Below are 24,524 nucleotides of genomic sequence, written 5' to 3'. Positions count from 1 at the left end.
CCCTACCGATTAGATGCTGGCAAATCGTCGGATAAGTGGAATCGCCGTTCTCGTCACGAATATAATCTATGAAATTTCTAACTCCTACAATTGTACGTTCGCGATGGAAATTCATCGCGTGGATAGAAACTTTGAAATTGGTCTGTTCGATAGAACTAACATTAGGCAAACCGTATGGTTACTCGTGAATTTTCTAATTAATGTCAAATTGATTCAACGAGCTTCGAGGAAAGTAGTTGCCTGTTAATTGGTACGATTTTTCTAGAAAACCTACCAACGTTTCTTTACCGTTCACAGAACACTGTGTTCATGGTTTTGCATGCGGTTGACGTGATAGATCGTAAGGGAAACGTGTTACCGATACGAGCTTTTACATGTCACGCGAACGACATTTACACGCGTCTCGTATGTAAACGTCGAATTCGACGTGGCGTTATCAACAGACCAGTTTCGATCTGATTTCTAACTGCAGAAACGAACGAGACACACAACTGTTTCCCTCGATGTAGATTGTATCGTCTTTGAATCCTTTAACAACACGATATTTTAATTGTTCTAGATTTTCTACGCAAGATTATGCTTCGAATGAAAATTCTCCAACAACATACATAGTTGACAATAAATTACAAATTTTTTTCATTTCCTTTGTCGAATTTCTTTTTTTTTCAAGCAAGCTCGATAGCGCGATATTCCTAGAGGTAACTACGGAACAAACGAGCTGGCAAAACGAAGCAAGCAAGCTTGCAAAAAAATTCAATTTGGAGGAAAAATAATAACGAAGTACGGCTCTCGAGGGTTGTTTCACGCTTCCGAATGCTTCCCTTGACCACCGCTGATGAATTCGTGGAAAAAGAATAACTGCAAGCTTCAACTTCGCGTGAAACTTTTGTTTCTCTATTTTTTTTATCACCAACTTTAATTAAAAGAAACAGAGTCGACTCTCTCTCTCTGGCTATAACTGTTTATTCGATTACTATGAAATGTTTATTCCACTGAAATTGAAATGTTTCGGAAACAATGATAATCAGAAGTTAGAGCAACAGATGTCACGTGTAACCTGTTGCAATTTTTCGACTTATTTCAAGAGGATGCACTTTGACCCAACCGAAACCGATTCGTCGCAGCTGTGAGTGACGCTATTCGAACAACGTTGCATACTTGTCTCACCTGTGCTGCTTTCTCCAAAGATAAATTGCAGGAACGACACGAGAAATATAACGTATGCAAGACAATATTGTTTGCAGCACCGCGTTCCATTTTCCTCTAGAATTACACACCCGATTGTTCTAATCAAGGAAGAAACAGAGATGAATGATTCGATTCGTAAGTGAATGCGACAAGATCGATGCAATTCCTATACGATACTTCTTTTTTATTTTATTCTATTTTAAAGTTCGAAATTCCTATTTTATTTAGGATGTCAGAATGTTCGTTTTAAAACAAAATTAAAACGGTACATTTTCAACATTTTTTCATTCATTAATTATGCGGTTAAACTGAATTCATAGCAGAGGTGAATCTCACAAAAGTCATCCTGCTAATTATAATATATTTAATGCTCCAGGTTAACAGGATGAATGTTAAAAATAAACCTACATTTTCCAGTTACTCGTATTTCATCAGAATTTTTCCGTCTCTGTGTTTCTCGCCTCACGGAATCTTGACTTTCCATTTTAATTAAAAGAGGTGTCTCGTGCAATGTTTAAACTACAAAGCCCTGGTTCTGGGTCGTAAATTAACTTCACGTATCTTTAAAAAAAAAAACTATGCATGTTACTCGAATTATACCTAACGTATCATCTCCTTCCACGAAAAAAAATGATTATCAAACGTTTTCAAAGAATGAAACATCTATTTTTTATGCTCTAACAATTTTGTGATATTAAATAGAGATACAAGAGATAAAAGATTCTATTTTTAACGCGTACAAACTGAAACTAATTTGCTTTCTCTCTTTACACAGCATCTTTACAATCTAAAGCTTCGGTTTTACTCGCTTTTCTGTTTAAAATCCGTTCTCTCAATACACTTTCATCCCGCAGGAACACTTATCCTTCGTAGAAACTCTCATTATTACCGCAAAACCACTCTAATATCCTTCTCTATTCTTCGTATCCTAATTTTCGCAATACCAGTTCCTGTTCACCCTGCAATGTAATCTGAACTGAAATGATCAATAAACTCCTAGTACCTCTTTCATTTCATCTATTTGTACTTACGAAATCGTACATTGAATTTTAACTCTGAAACATTTTGAAACTACAGATGTAACGTAAAATATAACATTCAATTAGTCGCTTCCATACGTTTGTCCATTTACATATAGCACAATTATTGAATGCTATTCACTGAAAAAGTCTGAATATGTTGATGCATATTCATCGGAGACTTCCAGAAACGAGATTGACGCGATCGCTCTTTCAGACGAACGTTTACGTCGAAAGGTGAAAAATCGTTGAATAGAATCAGGTATTTATTGAAATGCCAAGTGCAAATGAATGCGCAGGAGACTGGTTATACGAATGATTGCTTCAATTATGTTAACATTAATAAAGTTGATGTAGCGTGAGATTTTTATATCCGTAACGAATGCGTTGAGATTAATGAAGAAATATTTGAATAATTCTTATTTGATTAGCTTTAATTTAATTTAACCACAAGTAGATTAAGAGATCCTCCTCGAAATCAAATGAGGCTGCTAAAAAAATAAAAGGAAGGATTACATGCTAGTTTTAAATTGTGAGAGCTGGTTAACGTCCCAGCCTATCTTCAAGGACCATTTATTACGTCTGGGAACAGTTTAGCTCTATTAAACGTAAGGGACACTTATTCCCATCAGAGGAGGAATTCTTCTATCGTATTTTTTCGAGCGGCGTCCATCATTAATAAACTTTTCAACACCTTTCTAGAATATATTCGCATAAACATCACCGATTTATTTCTGTCGATAGATCAAAGTCCTGTTCGACGTCAAATAGCTGACGACAATTCGTCGACTCAGCTTATAAATCTTGTTGTAACGCGGTGTGACACGTAGGGGTGGTCGTGTCGATAGTGTGACGTTCATTAACGGGATTTGAAATCGTCGCGAGAAACGCAATTTGAAATCGAGCAAAACCACGTCGAGCGGGCGATGATTAATCGACATGCTGGGCTACCTTTGCGTTCGAATAAACACGAATTCGATGCGGCGCGATGCGTTCGGTTTCAAAGAATCGAAAGGAATTAACGTGGTAAAATATTCATCGAAACGACGCGACGCTACCCTGTTTCGCGCTTCTTTCGAGCCCGTTTTCATCAGAGTACAAAGGAAGGAAATTAGTTCGACGATAGGTAATTACACGCGGCGAGCAGCGAATTAACCGGATGTCCAGGAAAATTTACAAGGACGTGGTGTTTACGGGATCGAAGTTGGAAACGCGGAAGATAATAATTCCGGGTAAATAATTGCTAGTATTTTCTTCGTACAACAAACGATAAAGAAAGAAACTTAGAAGCAATTGAAAGGAAAGGATAACGAGGAGACGATAAGGGAAACTAAAATACGTTCGATGTAGAATCGAAAATGGATAAAATGTTGTAAGCTTGAATCGCATCCAAGTTTCTCGTAGTAACAATATCTTACAAGGAGTAAAAGAAGAATCAGTTATTAGGGCAGAGTTCAAGGATTTACCGTCGTCAGATTTCTCGCTGAAACGTAAAGGAACTAGGAAACGAAGAGGATTTGAGGAAAGTGGAAGGTTTATGAGGGAGACACGTACAACTTTCACACTCCCTTTCAGCAAGGGAGGTTCCTTTTTACGATCGTTGCAGAAATATTGCTTTTCGTGCAACTGCGACAAGTGACGAGCGCTATTCTTTGAATTTCTAAATTCTCTGTACATACTTTTTTAAAATAGAAATTTATGTAAAAAGTTCGTTATATTAAACCTTCGATGTATATCCGATTAATTACACGAAGGTTTAATTATATTTTCAATATCGATCACCTGTGATTGATGCGCTAATTGACTCGTCGATTTCGTTATAAATAAGACTCTAATCAACTCCTTGATTATTCATATAAACTAATAAGAAAAAAATTACAACATCTATCCAATTATTTCGCGTCTTCTACCAATTAGTTCTGCATCCTATTCGATCTATCCTAGATCGTCATCCGTGAAACGATTTCTTGCGTCGATGAGTTTCGTGCCACCGGATAGCCAGTTTGTTCAGTAATCGCGTTCCTATGCATTCGACACACTCGCAGATAAATCGGTTCCAAGGGAATTCCGTATTTCGACGAGCAACGCTTTTTTTCATCGTTCGATCCGAATAGGATTACGTTCTTGTTTGTTTGAGTAGAGCGAGAAAATTCTCGGTCAGACGCCGGTGATTGATCGTTTGCCGCCCGTGTCTCGATCACGATCACGATTTATCGGCAACTTCCGTTGCGTAAGTCTTTCTTTATTGCTATTTCTGACTTCGCGGTCCTTTTAAATCGCAATTCGTGTAAAGTTGCAAGTGAAACGCGTAGTAACAATAGTAGTAATAATATTTCTATATTGTCCTTTTAGAATTTCTCACGCTAAAATATATTTCCATTCAATTTATGTAAGTATTGCATTGAACTACTTATAAAAGTTGAGATAAATAGAAACTGAACCTTCGACTTCAACAAACTTTTATCAAGTCATTATAATGGTATAATTGAATTAGTGGTTGATATATAATTGATTTTTTCCGATACACATTCCACAATCTTTCTTTAGACGTCCTTGTAACGATCGTAACAAAACTAGAGAGGATTATTAAATGAAAATTCCAAAGTTTTATTACTTTCCTCTCATTCTGTAACTCCTTGTTAACCCAGTGCAGAGAACATTGAAAAACTTGAACAAAGATACTCATCTCAGAATGAACAAGAACATTATGTATCTTCCATAAATAATAAGGTGAATAACGATGATACCTAATTTGTATAATTTTCTAATTTAAAATTCACCTCGGTTGGAATTTTCATTGTTTTTCTCTCGGTTTATGCAAATGTTCTGTCCATCGATCAATCAATCAATCAATCAAGGGAATAATTATTTAAATTAGTAAGGTTATTATTTTCTAGTTTATAAAAAAAAAGTATATATAAGAAGTGTAATGCAGAATCATAAATAAAATATTTTTTGTATCTACTTTTTCAAGATACATTAGTTATAATATATACAAGGTAGTATAATGTTCCCGTAAAGACACTATTTCAATTCCGCCTTTATCTTTATTCTATTATATTTTAATAGAGAAACATTTGACCGGATATATTTATCTTTTTCAGATACTGTTGCTACGTATGAATAATTTATAAAGTAATTCATGGCGCTCATAAATTCGCTGTCGTTGTTATGTAAAATTGTCTGCTTATGTAAAATCTGCTTCTGCGCTACTTCAAGAGAAGAGATAACTTTCGCGTTTTCAGCCTCACTATTCGACGTCTATAATTGATTAGAATAATAAAAAAACATCCTAAAAATATAGCAAAAAGTTGAAGTAGCAGATACTGTTATACAGTTAAAATATTGAACAAAGACAACCTGATTAATCTTATCGAGATTTATTGATTAAACGTATTCTTAAAAATTCTTCTTAAATGATTATATTCGATATATCGGTAAAAACCTCTTGTCTCATTCAAATTAATTACGAACAACGGATATCTAGTTGACTAGCGAAGGAGAAGAGTTTAAGGGTGGTATCCTGGCAACCACAGGGGAGAAATTCTAGTTAAAAGGCGAAATACCGACAAACGACGTACGCTTTTGACGGCTATTAATCGTGGGGCTGTACCTCGTCTGTCGTTTGCAAACAGCCAGTCAATTACTAAAACTCCATTCTACATTTTCTTGGGTTCAATTCATTCTGGCGACGATTTTCTAGCCAGAGGAACAAGAAATAAAATTCTTTCGATTTTACACTGTCACGCCTTGCGCTCTTAAAATCGTTTTATTTTCCTGTGTTACATCAGTGTTTCTAGCTTCCCTCACCGCGAAATTCATATTTTCCATGTTCCACGATGCAATTACGAACGTGTATCATCAGCTATCAGAGACTCTCCCGTTAATGAGGAATCAGGTTCGAATATTCTCTCCGATGCCGACATTTCTGACAATGTTCATAGTCAGCAAAGTGAGCTGACCATACTTCGTCGATGTCGTAATTAATGGAACACAGAGAGGATATGCGAATCTCATTAAATGCCTCACCGATCAACGTCGATTATCGACCATTGACCCTCGAATTGTCAACATTTGACAATTCATTACATTTGACATTCATTTGTTAAATAAACTTTACTGCACTTTGAAATATATTATTGCAATAACCGTAACTATTAAATAGGAACTTCTGGATATTAATGATTTAAATTCCCTCTTTTCTACAGTTATCATCGAAATTTACATTAACTTTGTTCTAACAAATTATGCATAAAGATAACGCGTGAAAATTGCATTAATTCACTGGCTGGCTTTTAATGGACACTGTCTTTTAAATTAGGTGACAAGAGAAGAAACCATGAAAAATGTAAACGGTACGATAACGCGGGGTTTATGTTCATTCAGCGTGCTTAAACTCGTAGCTAAGAATCATGAATGAAAATGAGTTTGCTCGTTAGTTTGTTTACTTCATCATCTTTACGTTCGCGCTTTAAGCGAGAATAATTTTGCAGCGACCATATCGTTCGTTTCCGGTTCTTTGAAAAGTTTTCAAATATAAGAGAAACTTGCTTTATATTTATTTTCCTAATAATCGTATTAAAATGGTGTTCCAATTTCAAAAATTGGCAGACTTACATTCCTATTATGCGAATAATGAGGGTGCGCTAATTCAACACCGATAACACGGTTTAATTGATTTACAAACAGAACATGTACCGTTTCATTTCTGTCTGCCGGTTATTATCCCAATTTTGAACAAACATTATCTATTTCCAGATTATAAAGAACACATGCACGCTTACCTCTGTTTGTACGTCCATATTAATCAGCAGATGAACTGTGATGTAGCCTGAAAAAAAGAAATACATAAATTTATTCATTGATGCAACAAAATATTCATTCGATTTATGCAAATAATTCAAAGAAATAACTAATTTTCAACTGAATTTCACAATGTGTGCTGTTATTGATGGAAACAAACAGGAAGTGTATTTACTCGCGTTCTATTCCCATTGCTAGGGAAACATCATTTTCGTTTTCGCGTTTATTAGCAATATTATTGCGGGCGTTAACGTTAATACGCGTATACGTATGGTGGTCGATGAAGTTATCAAAGTCGGGGAGCTGCTTCGAAATTTAATCAAACTTTCAAGTGTTTACTGAAATTACATCATGTTGTTGCTTTCGAAGAACGATGCGTTTCCCACCTCGTCGATTTCAACGTCAAAAGATTCTATCAGAATGAAATTGTGAGTATAAAATTCTTCGAATTCTTCCAAGACAACCATTGTAACAGAAATTCATGACAGAAAATTTGCTCAAAATAACTAATACGCCACATCAGTTTGAAGTTTAAACCTTCAGCAAAACGACAGCATAAACACCTCATTATTATTTCCAATACAAAATAACTGATTGTCAGTTTTATCCAACAATGGGTCAGAATTAAACTCATGTATTATTCCATGGTGTATTTCAATCAGGATATTTCGTAATGAAGGATATCGAATAATTTCATACAGCGAATAACAAAGAACGAAAATATTTTACAAAAATTATTTGAAATATTTATTTCCTATCATTAAAATTCTTTCATTTGAAATTTGAAGCACCTAATTTTAGCCGGAGCCTACTTGCGTCTATTTCGTAGGTGTGGGTCAGGCGTCGCCCAATATCCATAGCTAATACAATTTACGATCGCTCCAGCTAGGCTTTTCGAGAGACAAAATTCGACCTCGACTAATTATGTTACTCTCGAATCTGAGCCTCAAAGAGGAATCGAGTTCACGCGAAATGGTGTTCGATTTCAAGAGGAGGGAAAAAAAAAAATTGATACAGTTTCGCTAGGAACATTACGATTTCACGGTACGATGTTTTTGGCTCTCGGCCAACTTTCGACGAATTAACTACCGACCACAATTTCCATCAGCAATTTGCCATTCATCACCAGAGCACAACCGACAGGATACCTGCGTCATTGAAGCTAAATATTTTTTTCTACAAATTCGAAAATCATGCTTCTGTGCCAGAAACACGTCGGCACTAACAATTTTCCATCGAGTTTCCACTGGCTCTCGATGGTTTCTGACAGTTTTAATAACTCGAATATCGCCGACACTTTTCAACGGAAAACAAATCACTATTACAAGGTTAACAGAGTAAAAAATATCCTGAGAGGATGGGTCAACGAGTGAACGATTCAGAGAAAAAAGCTTCACGCATACATCTCGTCGATAAACGTCCCGAGTGTGTATGTTAAAATTGATTTACGACAACAAGGATGGAGAAAAAACCGAGTGTGGCTGACTTGAAATTCTCTTAGGGTGCGCCGCCAGGAATTAAGTGTTTCCAGTGATTGAAAATCAATAAAAGAAGTAAGTTTACAAAATTTGTAACATAACAAAGTATGGGAAATCGAGAAATTTGAAAATTCGGAAATTGGAAAATTGCAAGACTAAAGAGCTGGAAAATTTGAAAAATTGAACAGTAAAAAAGCAGGAAAATTGAGAAGTTGGAAAATTTCACGTACCTAAAAATCTCTGTAAATAATTGCACAAACAGACGGTTATTATTAAAACTGGGGACGATAAAATGCATTACCTGCATTCGAGCAATTCGCGTAAACAAAAAGTACTTCACATTATACGGGTCATACCATTCATAAGAAACTACTGAGATTTAGCAGACTTCCAACCATCAACTTTACAATGGCATTCTTTTTTCGGCTCTGAATAAAGCTCGTCATACCCAGAAACCGAGAAAAATAAAAGTTTCAAAAAACCACACGGATTCAATCGCGATGCTGTTTTTCCACGTTATTTTTTCCATTCTAAAGAAACTTTCTACGCGATGTATAATAAATAACAATGATATTTCTATATTCCATTATTACGATTTTTTCAACCGAAACCCTTTAACGTGCAACAGTAATGAAAACTTAAAATCAAAATAAAAAACTGTGCTTATCATCGATTTTAAAATTTCCACGGGAAGCCTTAAATTTATACAGCATCTCTGTTACATGGAATTTACCGATGAAGCTCGCTGAAACGAAACATCAACTATCTTGCTACACGTTTATTAAATCCCCAGTGGAGGTTCTGACTTGTAAAAGTCTTTTCGCTATTTCCATAAAATTCCTCTAGCGGTTAGGTGCATGCTCGCTTTTGCATTTGTATCGGACGTTGAATCGATCCGTCTGTTACTCAGCATTTATGAACAGAGTACATTCACCACCTCCAATATCCACCAGCTGCTGGTATCGTGAAAATTTTTTTCTACCAACTGTAACAAGGGTTAGGTTGGCTTAACAATTCTTTGATACTTTGAAAGATCTATGAAAGGATCGTCTTGATGATTCTATCGTGACTTAACAACTCGTTCAGGACCGTAACAAAAGTAATTATCATCAAATCCCTCGTTCCCCTGGGTCAGACGTTTCAGGATCAATTTTTACAATCGAGGGTTGTAGAATTCGCCGAAAGGAAAATACAGGGAAAAATTGTTTCAAATTAAATATTATATTACATAGATACTTGAATCTAATTTATCTCTCGTGCAATCAACACGAAAAGGGGTCGACGAAAGCACAAGCAAGGAAATCTCAAGATCCAATCTAAAGAAGTTTGATGCGTTTACCTTAACGAAGTGACAAGTAACAGGTGTTATACCTGACACAACCATGTCCCATAGAACGACACGGACAGTTATTAAACTTGGCTGAAGGGAAAATTATAAAGCTCATCCTGTCGAATGATTGGGTGTTGCTACAATGAAGTAGGGAAAGCAAATATTCCCTTGCAAATTTTTCATTCCACAATTGATTCATTTTAATCTAAAAATCGATAAAGCCCAATCATCTGTGTAACAGAAATAATAGCCCGAAAGATTGATTCGAACCAGTCAAGTTTTTTCTTTCAACAAGATCTTGATCGCGTAATATTAATTTCAATTTGCACGATCAGAGGGGTATGAGTGAAAGTGCTTTCGGAGGAGACTCCAACAGGACGTAATTAAATCGTGGTGGGTCAGACGGGGTTGCGTTAGAGGGTGAAGAACGTACGACTCCTAATACAAATTGATTTGCGTTCATGAAACAGCTTATGGCATCAAACTATGATCCTCTTGAGACCTCGTATATTTCATCCTCGACAAATATACGACAGTCAACGATGATTATTCCTCGGAATTTTCTTTATCACATTATACAACATTCTTCTCTTTCAATTATTATTGAATTATACGGAATTGTGGCGTTGGTCATTGGTTAATTAATAAATTATACAAAATTTGAGGGGTGGATCACTAGTAACACCTATAGCAATCTCTTCTCCCATCTATCAGCGACACAATATTAATCATTTATAATCACGTAATGAATTTAATAATCGCCTTTAGCTGCCGACTGAATCCACTGATTAATCTCACTTAATCGTATGAAATGGCTGTAGCAGCAGAAATGAAGAAATTCCTTTCTCGTTATTAATCATTTACTGATTTCTTTTGTGTCGATCAGGAAACTTTAACCGAAAAAAAAAAAAACAATTCGTACCTACGATATTCAATTATTTAGACAGAGAACATGAAAAAGAGAATGATTGAAAAAACTCTTACTAGACATCAAACGAAACCACTTGCAATGAAAAAAAGAAAAAAGTGAGCTTTCACAGAGACGTTAAAAGTTGATCTCATGTCAAATAAAATAACATTGAAACGGCTAATAAAACCAGTTTATACGGATCGACATCGAACACGTCAATCCGAAGGAACATCAATTCGAAAATCAATGTTTACCTATCAGCTGGATAAAACATTCCCTGGTGGAACTGTGTTATTATTTCAGCTGCGGCCGAACAACGTCAACGATGTAATTCACGGATTTATCGTGGCATGAACAACTTCGAGGTGCATTTTGTCGATTGCCAAAGGCTGCTCTCGATTCGAACGAGCAAGGCAGCAGCGCGTTAATTCGCATTTCCTTTGATCATGGAACGTGTCTTTCGTAATTGATAACTAGAAATTTCCGGGAAAGGAAAGGTCGCCAGTGATATTGCTCCAAAGATAGAAAACAGTTTCATTGGAAAAATTAAACGGTATCGAGTGAAACATCGCTTGATTCGTGTATTAATCCGGAAACGGAGGCGTTTCAGAGATGTCGGGGACACCAGTTGATAGACTTTTTTATTGTCTATAAGAAAGTGTTAAGGTATTTTGATCGAAAATTGATTGGTTTGGAAGATATTTCAGGGAGAGACCGGGATAGCCTAGGGAGGAGCCTAACAAATAAGCCTCGACTACTCCCTAAGATATCTTTCGAACTAATCAATTTTCCACCCAACTATCTAATACTTTTTTATAGAGAATAAAAAAACCTAGCAATTGGTGCCCTTGACATCTTTGAAACTTTTTTACTTATTCGTCGCTATTTAATTTTGCCTAATGAATTTTTTGTCCTGAGAGAATTAAACCTGATCGATGAGTAAAATTGATAAATTTAAATCTAAAGCCCGTTTACTCGATCTCGCAGTGACAATTTACACCGTCGAGCCACAAGTGACATTCCCATATTTTATTTTTCAGTTATTTTTCACCGCTGTCAGAAAATGTTGAATGCATCAGATGCGATTAAAAGAAATACATATCATTACACGGACGAGTATAACAGCACAGAAAAATGAAAAATATACCCTGCCCATTGTTTTTAACAAATAACGCTCTCACGAGCAGCATCAACTCACCGAGCCATAATTTGTTTCACTGTTATTTATGTGCAAGCACATGCATTCATTTCATTTTTCTGGACATTTTCAATCCGAGCATACGCAAGTTGTGACATTCGTTCTAGACTTTATTTTTTGACAAATAAATAATTTTGAAATATTCCCGAGTATCTCGCCCAATTAGCTTGAGCCTTTCCTATTCATTTATACAAACATAAATTTATAACTTTGTCATGTTTCATTCTCGACCAATCCCACTTCTAAAGCTCATTTCCCGAGAACGCTACGTTTAATAGAGCTGGAATGATTTCAATTAAGTAAAGCGTTCAGAAGGTAGCTATAAAATTATTTCATTTCCACTCGTGTTTGTACGCGTTTTCAGCTGAAAATCTGATGATTTGTTTCGAAAACTTAAGTTTTGTAGCTAAGTTTAATACCCTTCAGAAAATTTCTTATAATATATTTCTATTATAATAAATTGTTTCGATATATCCATTCCTGAAACGTCGTTAAAAACGCGGATAACGATTAAAATATCACCGCCAAATTAATATCTCCATTACCCATCAATTTGGCAAATGGATCGTCGAAATTTCCCGTTTAATTTCATTTTCACCAATGAAACGCACCTGGTCGAGATCATTCAATAAATTCATTAAATCATTCACTTCGAAATTATTCGCGATGCTTTTTTGGCAATTTAATATCAATCAATAATTAGTTAATGACTTCGGTTTATTTAATTCTTATTCAAAATAAGTTATTCGTTGAACGCCAGTTATAAATATCAATTGCTTTCGTGATTCCTTATCGAATGTAAGGCTACCGAGCCTAATGAAAAAGTTCGTGTCTGAAGGTGAATGGGAACGTTCGAATTAAAGATTCGCCAAGTGTTTAATTAAAGTTTCCACTCGTGAAAAGCTTTACAGCAGCTTAACCGAGCATTCTATTCAGTTTAAAATCACGTCTTGAATCGACTGTAAAGCACCGCGGGGACTATTCTTCTTAGGTCTTTCAATGCGACCGATATTTGCTGAAAGCTGAAGATATTTGCTACAACAGTCAGATAAAACCTTCTTTCGAACCGTTGCCGAGGAATTCGCGATCAATTTTTCGTGACAAATCTCCGCCGAATGGAATTCTTTCGAAACAATTCTTCGAAACGTGCTTTCCTTGTTTAAGATCGATTCTTCACAGATTTAAAACTTCCACACGAACAAATAGGTACAAATGTGAGTAAAGAAACGATTGGAAAATCGTAACCCCGTACCAGAATTATAATGATTGATCGAAAAACAGAATTAACGTCGAGGCGGATTGTGAATTCAGTGATACAAGTCAACGTTTGGTGAGTCACATGTTTTATGGTTCCTCCAGTCTCCATCGTATCGTTGAATAAATCTTCTTGAACGACACAGAGTGGTTGTATTTTTTCTATTTTATCGAGGACACGCTGACCCTGAATATTATAATAGGATGCAATAATTTATGTTTTACTTGTTTGCCCACGGTGAGTTACGATCGGACTTTTTCAATTTGTTATTTCATTTCGACGAATTATAACACTCTACTGATTGAAATATTCCATTAAGTGCCTACGTAGAAGGCAAACAATATTTTAAAACGCGAGCTTTGCAGGTAGTTGAAACGTAATAATGTCGATCTCTCGACATGAAAAAAGTATCGTAGAAAATTGAAGACAGCCATAAATTCGTATTACCACGCTCATTGCAAAATAAATTTCACTCTCTTCTCTTTCCCGTCATGTTAAAGATCCAATTTTTAAGAGGAAATCGTACGCTTACGAATGACGATATATTAGTGACAACAATTTTTTATTTCGACACATTTTTCGGTATTTTTCTAGCGAACTATAACAATATGAGAGATTCTAAAAATATTGGAATATTTCGTGAGCAAATTGGAGACACACGAAGAATAAAATATTTTTATTAAAACATTCTTTATAGCTCTACGGCAGTGTTTGATCTTGTAGTTTACGATTTAATGCAACAAAATTTTCAGCGGGAGGAAACAATGTGGAATCGATCTCATATTTTAATAATAGCCTCGTCCAATCGGCAATGTTCAATTTAGATTCGTCGATAAAATGCCTCTAGATTGAGCTTCGAATAAATAAAATCAGATCAACTATCAGATGGAATAGCTATAGATGATATAGATTTCGATGAAATTTATGGAACAAATTCTGAATTAATTGATCGTTCGATAAATAAAATCTATAAATATTTCGAAAGAGATATTTTTACATGGAATTGAAACAACTCGATAAACAAAGACATTGTTCTTGATCGCCAAGAGCAAATAATCATTGTTCATTAACCAATCAATAGTTCTTGTCTATTTTTCGTTAAGAAAGCATTCTACGCGTGGAAATATTTATTCTCTGGCTTCTCGTTTGTTTCTTCTACCCTATTTTAGAACGAAGTGCATGTATTTTAGTGCACGACACAAAGACGTACGAAAATCATCGATTACAACTTCTCCACCTTTCACAACAATAATGGAATTATTTACAAAGGTATCAAAGGAATAAACGAAACGGAATTTCAATTGACTTCAACGAACACCGCTAAAAGAGAAATAATATCCCCTTGTTTTCTTAGAAATGAAGTATCAAACCTTTTATTGTAATTATAATTAAAACTCTGGGGTTGCTTAAACTGAAAACAATAGGGTAGCACAGATTTCCTCGTTCATCAACAGATTTCAAACATCATCGAGCTTGTACAGAGGAATACAATTCCCCTGAGGACGAGAAACACGGTTCATTCCGAGAAAGCACCCTTCGAAACGATTCATTTATTCTGTTAGACTAATCGTCGATCAACAAAGATTAATGTATCGAAGAAAATAAAGATTAATGTGCCTCTTGTGTTTTTAACGAATTTGTATTTAACTCGTTTTATCCAGTGTGTATCAGTCCTCTGCCACGTCGTTATGGACCTTCGCGATCAAATCAGACTTCCTTAAGGAAAATAGTGATATAAGGGAAGGAGGAATTTTCAAAATCCTAATTTTTATGATATTAATGTCAAAAGTCGTTTAGAAAGAAAATAATATTATACGTTGTAATAATTAATTCAAATACTAATTAAAATTTTCTCGCTTAAAATTATATACGCAAGTGGTACGCAATATGAAGTCTCATTCGCTACCCTGTCATTTTCCCCAGGGACGCCTGCGGGAAAGGGTGGAAACATGGAATATCCCTATTTTCCCTCGGAAGTATGATTTGATCGCGAGTGAACATCAAGTATTTTATAGAAATTTCAATTTTAGAAACATACTTATTTCTCTAACGTAATTGTAAATGGAAATATCGAGCAATAATTAATGAAAGTGTAATTACGATTTTTTAAAGAATGCATGAAATATTTCAAATCGTGAATAGAAAATGATAGAGCAGGAAAATACTGCGCGTTTTACATCGACTTCCGTGTCTGGAAGTAACTGCGCTCAAGTTCAAATAAATAATTCGAAAGGAAAGTACAAAACATTTGCAAACAGGAGGAGGAAAGTGCAGGAAGCTGCTTCGTACTAGGATGGTTTATTTTTATTCGTTGCCAGTGAAAGACGGTCAGATGACCAGGCAAGAGTTCTCGAAAGCAAATAAAGGAAGGGAATATGGTCTGTTGACGAGTTATCACCGCTTCCGTGCAGGAGGATGCTTCTTGCACAGACGAGAGGTTCCCTTGGGAAAAAGAGGAGCTAACCAAAGGGTTTCCCAGTTTCCCTCGTCTTTATTCGATAGTACGCGACCGCATGTGCAACAATCCTATCGAAACCAGGCTATCGATTAGCCGTGTGTATCGCATTGTAAAGAAAATTACACGTTTCGTGTCTAAGCTCCGTTTAACCATCCATTTCTCCAATTACAATTGTTTACAATCGTCAAGTATTTTCCTTCTAGCAGAACCTCGAAATATATAATAATTTCCAAAAGGAACATTTTCATACGTTTCAAAAATAATGTTTGAAAAAATGGTGCAAGAAATACTTTGAATTATTATTGCTTCTAAGGGCAACATAAATTCTCTTAAAGTGCATCGTGAAAGGTCTGGAAGTGCAACGAGAAGAATGCAAGTGGGAGAAGAATGCAAGTTTAATGAGAAAAGCTGCAGCAACGAACATGACATTAATAAACATCCGACGATCGGTTTACGAGCTAATGAATTTGCGTCTACCATAGAGGATTCACCTTGGGACGTGAAATTCATCTTACAAATCCTGCAAATCGTTACATCAGCTTCTAAAATCGACAACAGACGATCCTATATTCTGTTGATTCTCGTTACTTTCAGCAGAAATTATCAGTGAATTTTCTATTAGTGGCCTTCTAGTTTATGAGAAAATTTCATTGACCTCTGCCGATCCTAAGCCCCTTGCATGATATCATCGCGTTAACTCTCTTCGTACGAGAACTTCACATATTCCCTCGACCTATTTCCCTGAATTTATCGGCCGAAAGATTTGTATCAAACGTTTCCAAAATATCCATGCTAAATCAATTTCTATATTCTACTACGACTTATTGTTAGATTTATCTTCGGTGTATTAATTTTATCAGAGTATAAATCAGATCTTCCAGTTCACAAAGCAAATTAAAATAAATCAACCCAGTTGTGAAGAATTAATTTCTAAACAAATTTCTGAAACCACTTAACCCCCTCTTGTGTATCGATAAAAAGAGAGCATTAGCAAGTAGATAAATCCAAGATAAGAACCAAGAAACATCCCTGAGGGATAAAATTTGAATACTACATAGTCTGAGTGCAATTGAACGTCGATTAAACGGGTCCTGTCTAGCAAGTTTGCCCGGGGGTTATTCGTATTGAGACACGACAAGGAAGCTTTGAAAGTTCGAAATTAGGTCGATTGATGTAAACCACGTTTATTTTGACCGTGGAAGTACACGTGTCGAGAACGAAGATAAAGAGATACAACGAAGGTCAGCCAATAATGCTCTCAACATGGCCATTAACCGGTGAGAGCACCTGATGCTGCATTCTCTTCATCATACCAAGCGTGCAGAGGTGCAATGTGAATCTCGCTAACGGTACGTTAAAACGACCTATCAATTAACCGTCAGCGATACACTTTTATCGATAAAACGGAAACTTTTCTCTTGCTAAGATGAAACTTGTACATGGGTCCGATCCTTCCCCCTCGGCATCCCCTAGGAGACTGACCGTGGAGGAAAGGAGGCCCATCAATACGGAATATTTGAATTAATTTTTTAAAAAATTCCATATATTTTTCAACTAACTATGCTCTACTGTAAAATTTATATAATCCTCTATTTTATGAAATTTGTGAATCTGGCAAAGGAAATGAAATGAAATGGTAGTTAATTGAAATGATGACCCTAGGTAAGGTAAGGGCGTAAGAATGATAATTAGAACAACGAAGATAATCGGATTTTCTAGCTGAATGTGGTAGCTTCAAAATGAACTGGGAGTCGACTTGAATCTAATTACAGCCAACCAGGAACAAAGATTCAACTCGTGGTTAACCAAGATTTGACCAAACGTTAGTCGATAGCCAATTGAGATTTAATTGAAGCCTAACCAAGAAGCAATTAGTGGCGGACAACCTTCGCCAGATGTCCGATTAAAAATCTTATTTTACGCAACCTTATTCGAACACTGTTCAACACGAACTTTCTTACGAGGTGATAAACAAGGATATATATTATCTACAATTATTTGCATAATTAACCCGTTCAATATTGTAGAGATAAGCAGTGCTGAGAATGTCTAATTAATTAAATGATTAACATATAGAATGCGGTGGAGATCACCACTGATCAGTGCCATAAATTGAATTTAATTAATTGAAAGAAATAATTGGAAAGAAGAAATATTGTAATTCTAAGTAACATTAATATTATATTAAGGTAGATAATGCACAGGAAATTAAAATTGCAAATTGCAAAAAAACATTACACTGACAATTGAAAAATTAATCGTTCGTGTGAGTAATGAATTTTCTTCGAGTATTATCTATGATGATAAATATATTTTTCATGCACGCGAAATAAATGTTTGGAAAATATCGGGCATTAAATTTCACGGTGAAATCTTAACCGTGATCTGGTATAATCGGCAGGAAATGTTCGTTGAAAAAAGTTGTAATAGGTGTTGTTAATAAGGCAATTTGCTCGAGCCGAAGGTGGCTGATCATTACCGTCGTATTCTACTTGCAAAGAATCACGCATCGCTGCTCGTTCCCCTGAATAATTTCTCCTACAATTTATTTCATTTAAAGGTGCGCGTTAGGGTGAAATTAATCTATAAAGATATCCACCGTACTGCATTTCCTTATCAAGGAAATCTAGCTCGACAGTAACCAATGATTTTCCGTTATTTTAAAGGTACGAGACACGAGAAGAAAAACAGAAACGAAAGGTCGAGCTGCGACGATGATAAGAAGGTGCATGCAACGAAGTTCCGATCTAGCAACGATAAAGAATTAACCCTTGTCTATGATCTGAATAACCCATTTGGAATTCAGTGAACCCTTGCCAAGTAAGAAGCACATCGATATAACATTTTGACTGATGTATTCAAGAAAATTAAAGTACTACCTTAAACAATTTTATTTTCAATATTTCTTTGATTTTTGTTGTTGTTATTGTTGCTATTCCGGCGTGAATAAGAAAGTTCGAAATACGTACCGAGTGGGAAACAATCAAACGACTGAAAATCTGATGGGTAACAATGGAGTCTCGACTAAACTTTAACTGGGTGAAATTCATTTTTCTTTAGAAACTCAAAGCAACGAACAAGTTTGGAACTTCCATTAAGAAACCATTCCAGTAATCCTTAACTGAATTAAACTGCAGAATAATTTGATTCTATTAATTACAATTTTTAATTCTCAAAGAAAGAATACTAATTTAGCACTTCGAATGCCACGGGGCTCGCATGTGACGAAATAATTAAAAGAAAACAATAAAAAAAACATTATTATAAATAATATTGTTATTCTACAAATAGTGTAAAATAGCAAATAGAAAGCTTAAAATTTGAAATTTAAAAATTAACTATTTCTATTTTTAATAATAATTAGACTTAATAATAATAAACTCAAATACGTTCTGCAACAAATACCCATTTTTATTGTGACATTCATAATCGTTTTATTTTAAATGGAGTAATTAATAATTTCGAAACTCTATTGCTTACACAAACATACATAAATATAGTATTTTATTAAACTATGTCCTATCAGAATGAATGCAAATTAATTAATCCGTTCAGGTGCCGTATTTGCTCTACAAGCTTTAACCTATTTACATCGTATACCTATGTATTTCGGTTTTACGAGTTTCAACTTACTATAGTTCCCTTCAAAACACGGAAGGTCGCGTACACGTTCGGTTACTAAACATCCAAGTTTACGAACCAAGAGCGAATTCTTTCATGAAGAATCGTAAAAGAGTATGTGTAAACCTAACATTGTATATGTAACGTGTACACATCAACAACGCACTATTTCATCAATGTATCAAATTACATTTGAAAGAAACAAAGCAGTATGAATAAGTTTATGAACAATAGGTTTAACCATTGAACGATTCTTTGTCATTAGTAATAGTCAAAGGTTTGTTATTCTACTTTCAATGTTACATTCTATACGTAATTTGTTTTACAATCTTTTCAAATAAGAATAAAATATTCATTAACAATGAGTCCTACCTTAATGGCGTCGTTGTCAAAAGCAATGTCCTTGTCAGTAGACTACTTGTCCATGTTGATGTTGAATTGTCACTTTCACAACCGAATTACTGTAATAAAACACGATTTCAATGAATAAAAGATTAATCTGATACACGCAGTAGTTCTTTAATTGAAAATTGAGAAATTATTAAGCCGACAACTTTATTCGCGAATAATGCATTGTTAATATCGGAGATATTTAATGTACTATATTACTTTGACGACGTATCGTTCAGTTACATAATGTTTACGCTTATTTTATTGTTAAATTGAACCGATAATCCACGTATAATGAAAACGAAATATTCTTTTGACGAGAGAACTTCGAAAACTACGAATCGTGCGGCGGCGCGGCGGTAACTGACGCTTCGTCTGAGGGAAACGTGACTCGAGGTGCGTGCGCAGCCCTTACCGGCGTAATGGCGGCACGACGCGCTGGCGCAGAAGCACGCGCTTCAGATTCATTTCAAATGAATTATTGCCAGCACTGATTTAACAAATATTTGTAAAAATTGTTTCCTTATTAACAAAAAACTTTTTTTAATGGAAAAATGTGCATTTCGTAGACTATAGAAGATACCTTACCTCTTCGGTGTAGTCTGACAGAACTAAATGGAACTAAATTTTTCTTATTTTTTCTACAATACTTCATGTTTTTAACTTGTTAGATTTCGTGATATATCATATATCAAAAATGTACTCTTAGATATTGAAATTATTGTTTTATGGGCACTGAAATGCTATAGACATCTAGCGGTTGCTTGGTAGAACTAACAAAATTGAATTATTCTTATTTTTCCAAATGCGGTATTATATTACTGTAATAATATTACAGTAAGCTACCAAGAGGGAATATGCATTTATTTCTAATGATACTGACTGTATAACATTTAATAAAGCATTTAATGTTAAAAATAATTACACATTATTATTTGAACTTAAAACCCACCCATACAAATTTGTTGAAAATGTTTAATACATTATACATACATAGTGTAATATATTAAACGTCGAAATAAATCCATGATTTAAAAATAGAAATAAATTCAAATATGTTATTGCAACATATTTACATTTTTAGGGTATATTATCTTTTTTATTTTGTATGTGGTTTTGCTTTCGGTTTTCGTTTATAACACTGAGCATGACTATGAGCTCTTAAGCTGTTAAATACTTTATTGTTCAATTTAACATCAAATCCTCCTGTGTCTCCTGTGTGAATACCAGGAGGAAATTGCAGAACTCTGCAGGCATTTATCCTTGAAGACATGAGCATATCATGTTTAGTGACAATTTGTGATCCTTCACCCATTTTTTTATACCCACAACGTGGTATAGAAGCATACTCCTTTTCAATACTCTATAAAGATAAGAAATCCATTAGATTTACACAATTCCTAGCACGATAGATTTGCCTAGGGAAATTATCCCTACCCAGGGGCAATCACCCCCGGGTTCCTAGGCCTCTTCCGGGTTTCTCCGGCGGCTTCCCCGGGTTCCCCCGGAGGGTTCCTCTACCCTGGGGGATATATTTGTGGCATACTTACCACAAATCTATCAAAATCTCTTGTTGTATTTTCAACATCTGTGTCTTTATCATCATAGTCATCAAATGAACGAATTCGATGATTTGCATAAATAGTATTAACTGCAAAGAATAAAAATAATTTACTTACTATGTAATTTAATAAAAAATTAATAATACCTTTAGCATCACGATTGAATTTTTCCTCTGTGCGTGTTAAGATTTGATCATATTCTTTGTTATACTGATCTTGCAACATATGTGCAATCACTTCATCATTATCTGTATCATTTGACTCATATATTGTACTATCTTCAATATCCGCATCATTTGATATTTCAGTCTGGTACTTTTTTATTTCTCTACCATTAAAAAAAAAAAATAGATTTCTTTACTTTTAATTTTCAAACATAATAAATAATAAATATATATTAATAAAAATAAAATAATAATAGATACAACCAATTATTTATAGCTTACTTCTCTTGCAAACTATTGGCAAGTTGTTCTGAAGTTATCTCCACTAAACTGACAGGCCCTTCTACTGGTTGAATTTTTGCCCATGGAGTCGACATCTTAATAATAATTAATGAATATAAACCTAGAAAATACAGGATTAAAGAATATCGGAAACATATTTTTATTCTATTTTTATTAATGATTATATATAGATACGTAAATGAAGGTTAAGTTACATAGCACAAAACACTGAATCAATTTAAAAGTACATCAATGCCGAATTTTCATACAAAATGAAGTTAAAACTTCTGCCAGTTTATTGTAACTAAAATTTTATCATAATTGCATACAAATTTTATTTCACGAAATTGTGCAATCCTTCTGATTGTTCTAAATGATACTGCAAAACGACATTAATGGTCATGATATGTTTGTTAGAGGTTTAAAAGAAAATTAAAAGAATCAGATTTACCTTAAAACTAGAATGACTAAATTAAAAAATTTGGAAGACGGAAATAAATAAAGAGATAAATGATTGTGAACAGGAATACACTGAAGTCATGTATATGACTGAAGTGTATATATATACGTAAATATGACGTGAAGTTAAATCAATGTCAACTCGCAAAAACATCGATATGTTCAATCGAATTAGGAAAATATGATTCAAAATTCAAATACCAACTTACCTACATCAAGTGTATAATAAACAAGTACACAACATAAGTTTTTACATATATTTTTACACTTACGTTCACTAATATACAACAGATATAGTAATATTTTGGTTGTAACTTATCTTGGTGTAGCAAATTAAAGAGACAGGTGGGTTTAAAATATATTTCTGGAGGAAATTTAGGATTTTTTACTTAATTAATTAAATTTTATATTAAACTATTTTGTTTTCAACAAGTCCTTAAGTATAAAAATTAATGAGTGTGTCGTTTTACTGTGCCGTTTCAATTTCTCCTAAATATATTTGTTTATCACTAGATCCAGAGCAAACTATAAAAAAAGAATATATTTAGAATAATTGTAAAAATACTAATATCTACGATTTTGTATGCATTACCAATTGGTTCCTTTGGATGAAAATCGATATCGTTCACGGAACCATTATGACCGGGCAATTTATACAATATCCTACGACTTGTAGTATCCCAAACATAATGAAACCTATCTGATGATCCAGCTGATACTTTACTACCATCTGGTGACCATGCACACCTTAGAAGATTCTGTAATTATCGAAATAAATGAAATTACAAAGTTCAATAGTGCATGTGAAAAAATGCGAAAACACACCTTTTCAAAATTATGTTGATGTCCAGAAAGAATTTTAACACAACGTTCGTAAGGAGCAAACGGCCTTACATCCCAAATTCTTAATGTGTTATCCATAGCATTAGAAAGTATGTAGGAACCATCTGGACTAAGACTTAATCCAGTTATGGTATCAGAATGTCCCTTAAGCTTATAAAGAATAGAGTTTTTCCTTAAATCCCAGACTTTTATATCATTATCTATTCCACCACTTATAACTTGTTCTGCTGTGTCATTAAATGTTACAGCAGTAACCTATGTAAACAAAGGAAATAAACAAATGTTGATAAATTCAAGAATTTGTGTAATTTAAATTCTCACATAACATCTTTACCTGATATGTATTGTTTAGTGTGTAACACTGTCCTCTTTTCCTAGGATCCCAAACACGTATAGTACTATCATCACTACCTGAACAAAGTTGTGTAAGACCTCTCCTTGCTCCAGAAACAGAGTTTACAAAGGAGGTATGACCTTTCAGTTTTTTAATCCTAGTTCCAGCCACTATATCCCATAGACCTAGTGTCATATCTGTACTAGCTGTGTATAAATGATTACCATCAGGACTAAAATGTAATTCCATGATTGCTCCACTGTGTCCAGTCATTACAGAAATATTTTCACATTCACCATATACGTTCCAAATAACTGAAAATTGTTATTACATATTTAACTGCATAAAATATTTGCAAGTCACACATAGTTAAATACATACAAATTTGTCTATCAAAGCCTGTAGAAGCAAGATATTGACCCTCAGGATGAAACTCAAGAGAAAATATATCTCCTTGGTGGCCCTCAAGGAGCATAATTGGTGCAAATAAATTAGATGTTCTTGGTGGTCCCTATATAATAATAAAATAAGTTTTTATTATAAAAATGACGTGAAAAACATGTCGAGTTAAGGTTAGTCTCGCTTACATTCTGTACAACTGCTTTTTCTCTGCTACTAAAGACCACTTCATTTTTAGTCCTTTTTGAAGCAGGAACTAATGCTAAAATATCATCCCCTTTACGTTTATCTAAAATTGGCATACTGAATAATTTTAATTTCTATTGTATCCACAACTCTTCATAAACAACCTTATGACACAAAAATACAAACTTATACAGATGGTACTTCGATTGTTACGATTACACTGCTGCAGAAACTATAGATACAAAATGACTGGAAATGCCTTTGTTTTCAAGGAGTTACTTATCGTTCTAAGGGTTCTAGGGAACCCCAGGTGAAGTAGGTAATGAAGTACTTCTTACTTATCATACGGTAGTCTGCAAATTATCGAGTAGTTTCCGCTGTTTCCCGATAGATAGCAATAGTGTTCCCTTCTTTAAATTTATGGCGGTCTTTTTAAAGTACAAGTTTGCGAATACAAGTTCGTCAAACAATTGTTTTAATAATTTTTCAGTCTTGTGCTGATTTTAACTGATTTCTAACAAAATAGAATCAAAGGTCAGTTGATAGTGATTGGTGTGGTAAGACAGTCACGGTCTTATTAACTGTGCTCTGTACGTGTAGATCTAATATCATCATGGGTTGTCTGGAACCCCAAAATCAGCAATG

The 24,524-nt window shown here is 34.5% G+C and overlaps 3 protein-coding genes across 5 annotated transcripts in view; all 3 read right to left on the bottom strand.

Annotated features, from left to right (window-relative positions):
• Window positions 1-20,003, bottom strand: part of LOC114872429 (calcitonin gene-related peptide type 1 receptor-like) — a 65,467-nt gene extending 45,464 nt beyond the window's left edge. For all 3 annotated transcript variants that reach the window (XM_029179599.2, XM_029179598.2, XM_029179603.2), the window contains exons 1-2: window positions 19,633-20,003; window positions 6,992-7,038 (exon numbers count right to left, since the gene is read on the bottom strand). Coding sequence is in view for 2 of the 3 variants with exons in the window: in XM_029179598.2 (XP_029035431.1) it covers window positions 6,992-7,009 (18 nt within the window). In the remaining variant the exon portion in view is untranslated. The remainder of the gene's footprint in view (window positions 1-6,991; window positions 7,039-19,632) is intronic.
• Window positions 20,004-20,537: 534 nt separating this feature from the next.
• Window positions 20,538-22,220, bottom strand: LOC114872424 (serine/threonine-protein kinase RIO3-like). The gene is made up of 5 exons (XM_029179584.2): window positions 22,110-22,220; window positions 21,659-21,779; window positions 21,359-21,540; window positions 21,201-21,301; window positions 20,538-21,013 (listed from the first exon to the last, which is right to left on the bottom strand). The coding sequence occupies exons 2-5, from the start codon at window positions 21,751-21,753 to the stop codon at window positions 20,750-20,752; spliced, it is 642 nt and encodes a 213-aa protein (XP_029035417.1). The 5' UTR covers window positions 21,754-21,779; window positions 22,110-22,220; the 3' UTR covers window positions 20,538-20,749.
• Window positions 22,221-22,360: 140 nt separating this feature from the next.
• On the bottom strand, window positions 22,361-24,089 carry LOC114872423 (U5 small nuclear ribonucleoprotein 40 kDa protein). Its single transcript, XM_029179583.2, has 6 exons — window positions 23,882-24,089; window positions 23,676-23,805; window positions 23,295-23,608; window positions 22,943-23,215; window positions 22,710-22,875; window positions 22,361-22,642 (listed from the first exon to the last, which is right to left on the bottom strand). The coding sequence occupies exons 1-6, from the start codon at window positions 23,993-23,995 to the stop codon at window positions 22,584-22,586; spliced, it is 1,056 nt and encodes a 351-aa protein (XP_029035416.1). The 5' UTR covers window positions 23,996-24,089; the 3' UTR covers window positions 22,361-22,583.
• Between the last annotated feature and the right edge of the window lie 435 nt (window positions 24,090-24,524).

Source organism: Osmia bicornis, chromosome 11 (assembly GCF_907164935.1).
Source record: "Osmia bicornis bicornis chromosome 11, iOsmBic2.1, whole genome shotgun sequence".
Classification (NCBI taxonomy): Eukaryota; Metazoa; Arthropoda; class Insecta; order Hymenoptera; family Megachilidae; genus Osmia; species Osmia bicornis.
The sequence above is the reverse complement of the archived record's forward strand: the minus strand, read 5'-3'. Positions and strand labels throughout refer to the sequence as shown.

What these genes read in the sequence shown, in the direction of transcription:
- LOC114872424 (XM_029179584.2), bottom strand. Translation starts at nt 21,753, where the DNA reads ATGTCGACTCCATGGGCAAAAATTCAACCAGTAGAAGGGCCTGTCAGT. An exon ending in GCCAATAGTTTGCAAGAGAA is followed by an intron (nt 21,541 to 21,658) that starts GTAAGCTATAAA and finishes TTTTAATGGTAG; the next exon opens with AGAAATAAAAAAGTACCAGA. An exon ending in ATTCAATCGTGATGCTAAAG is followed by an intron (nt 21,302 to 21,358) that starts GTATTATTAATT and finishes TATTCTTTGCAG; the next exon opens with TTAATACTATTTATGCAAAT.
- LOC114872423 (XM_029179583.2), bottom strand. Translation starts at nt 23,995, where the DNA reads ATGCCAATTTTAGATAAACGTAAAGGGGATGATATTTTAGCATTAGTT. An exon ending in AGGCTTTGATAGACAAATTT is followed by an intron (nt 23,609 to 23,675) that starts GTATGTATTTAA and finishes AACAATTTTCAG; the next exon opens with TTATTTGGAACGTATATGGT. An exon ending in CACTAAACAATACATATCAG is followed by an intron (nt 23,216 to 23,294) that starts GTAAAGATGTTA and finishes TTGTTTACATAG; the next exon opens with GTTACTGCTGTAACATTTAA.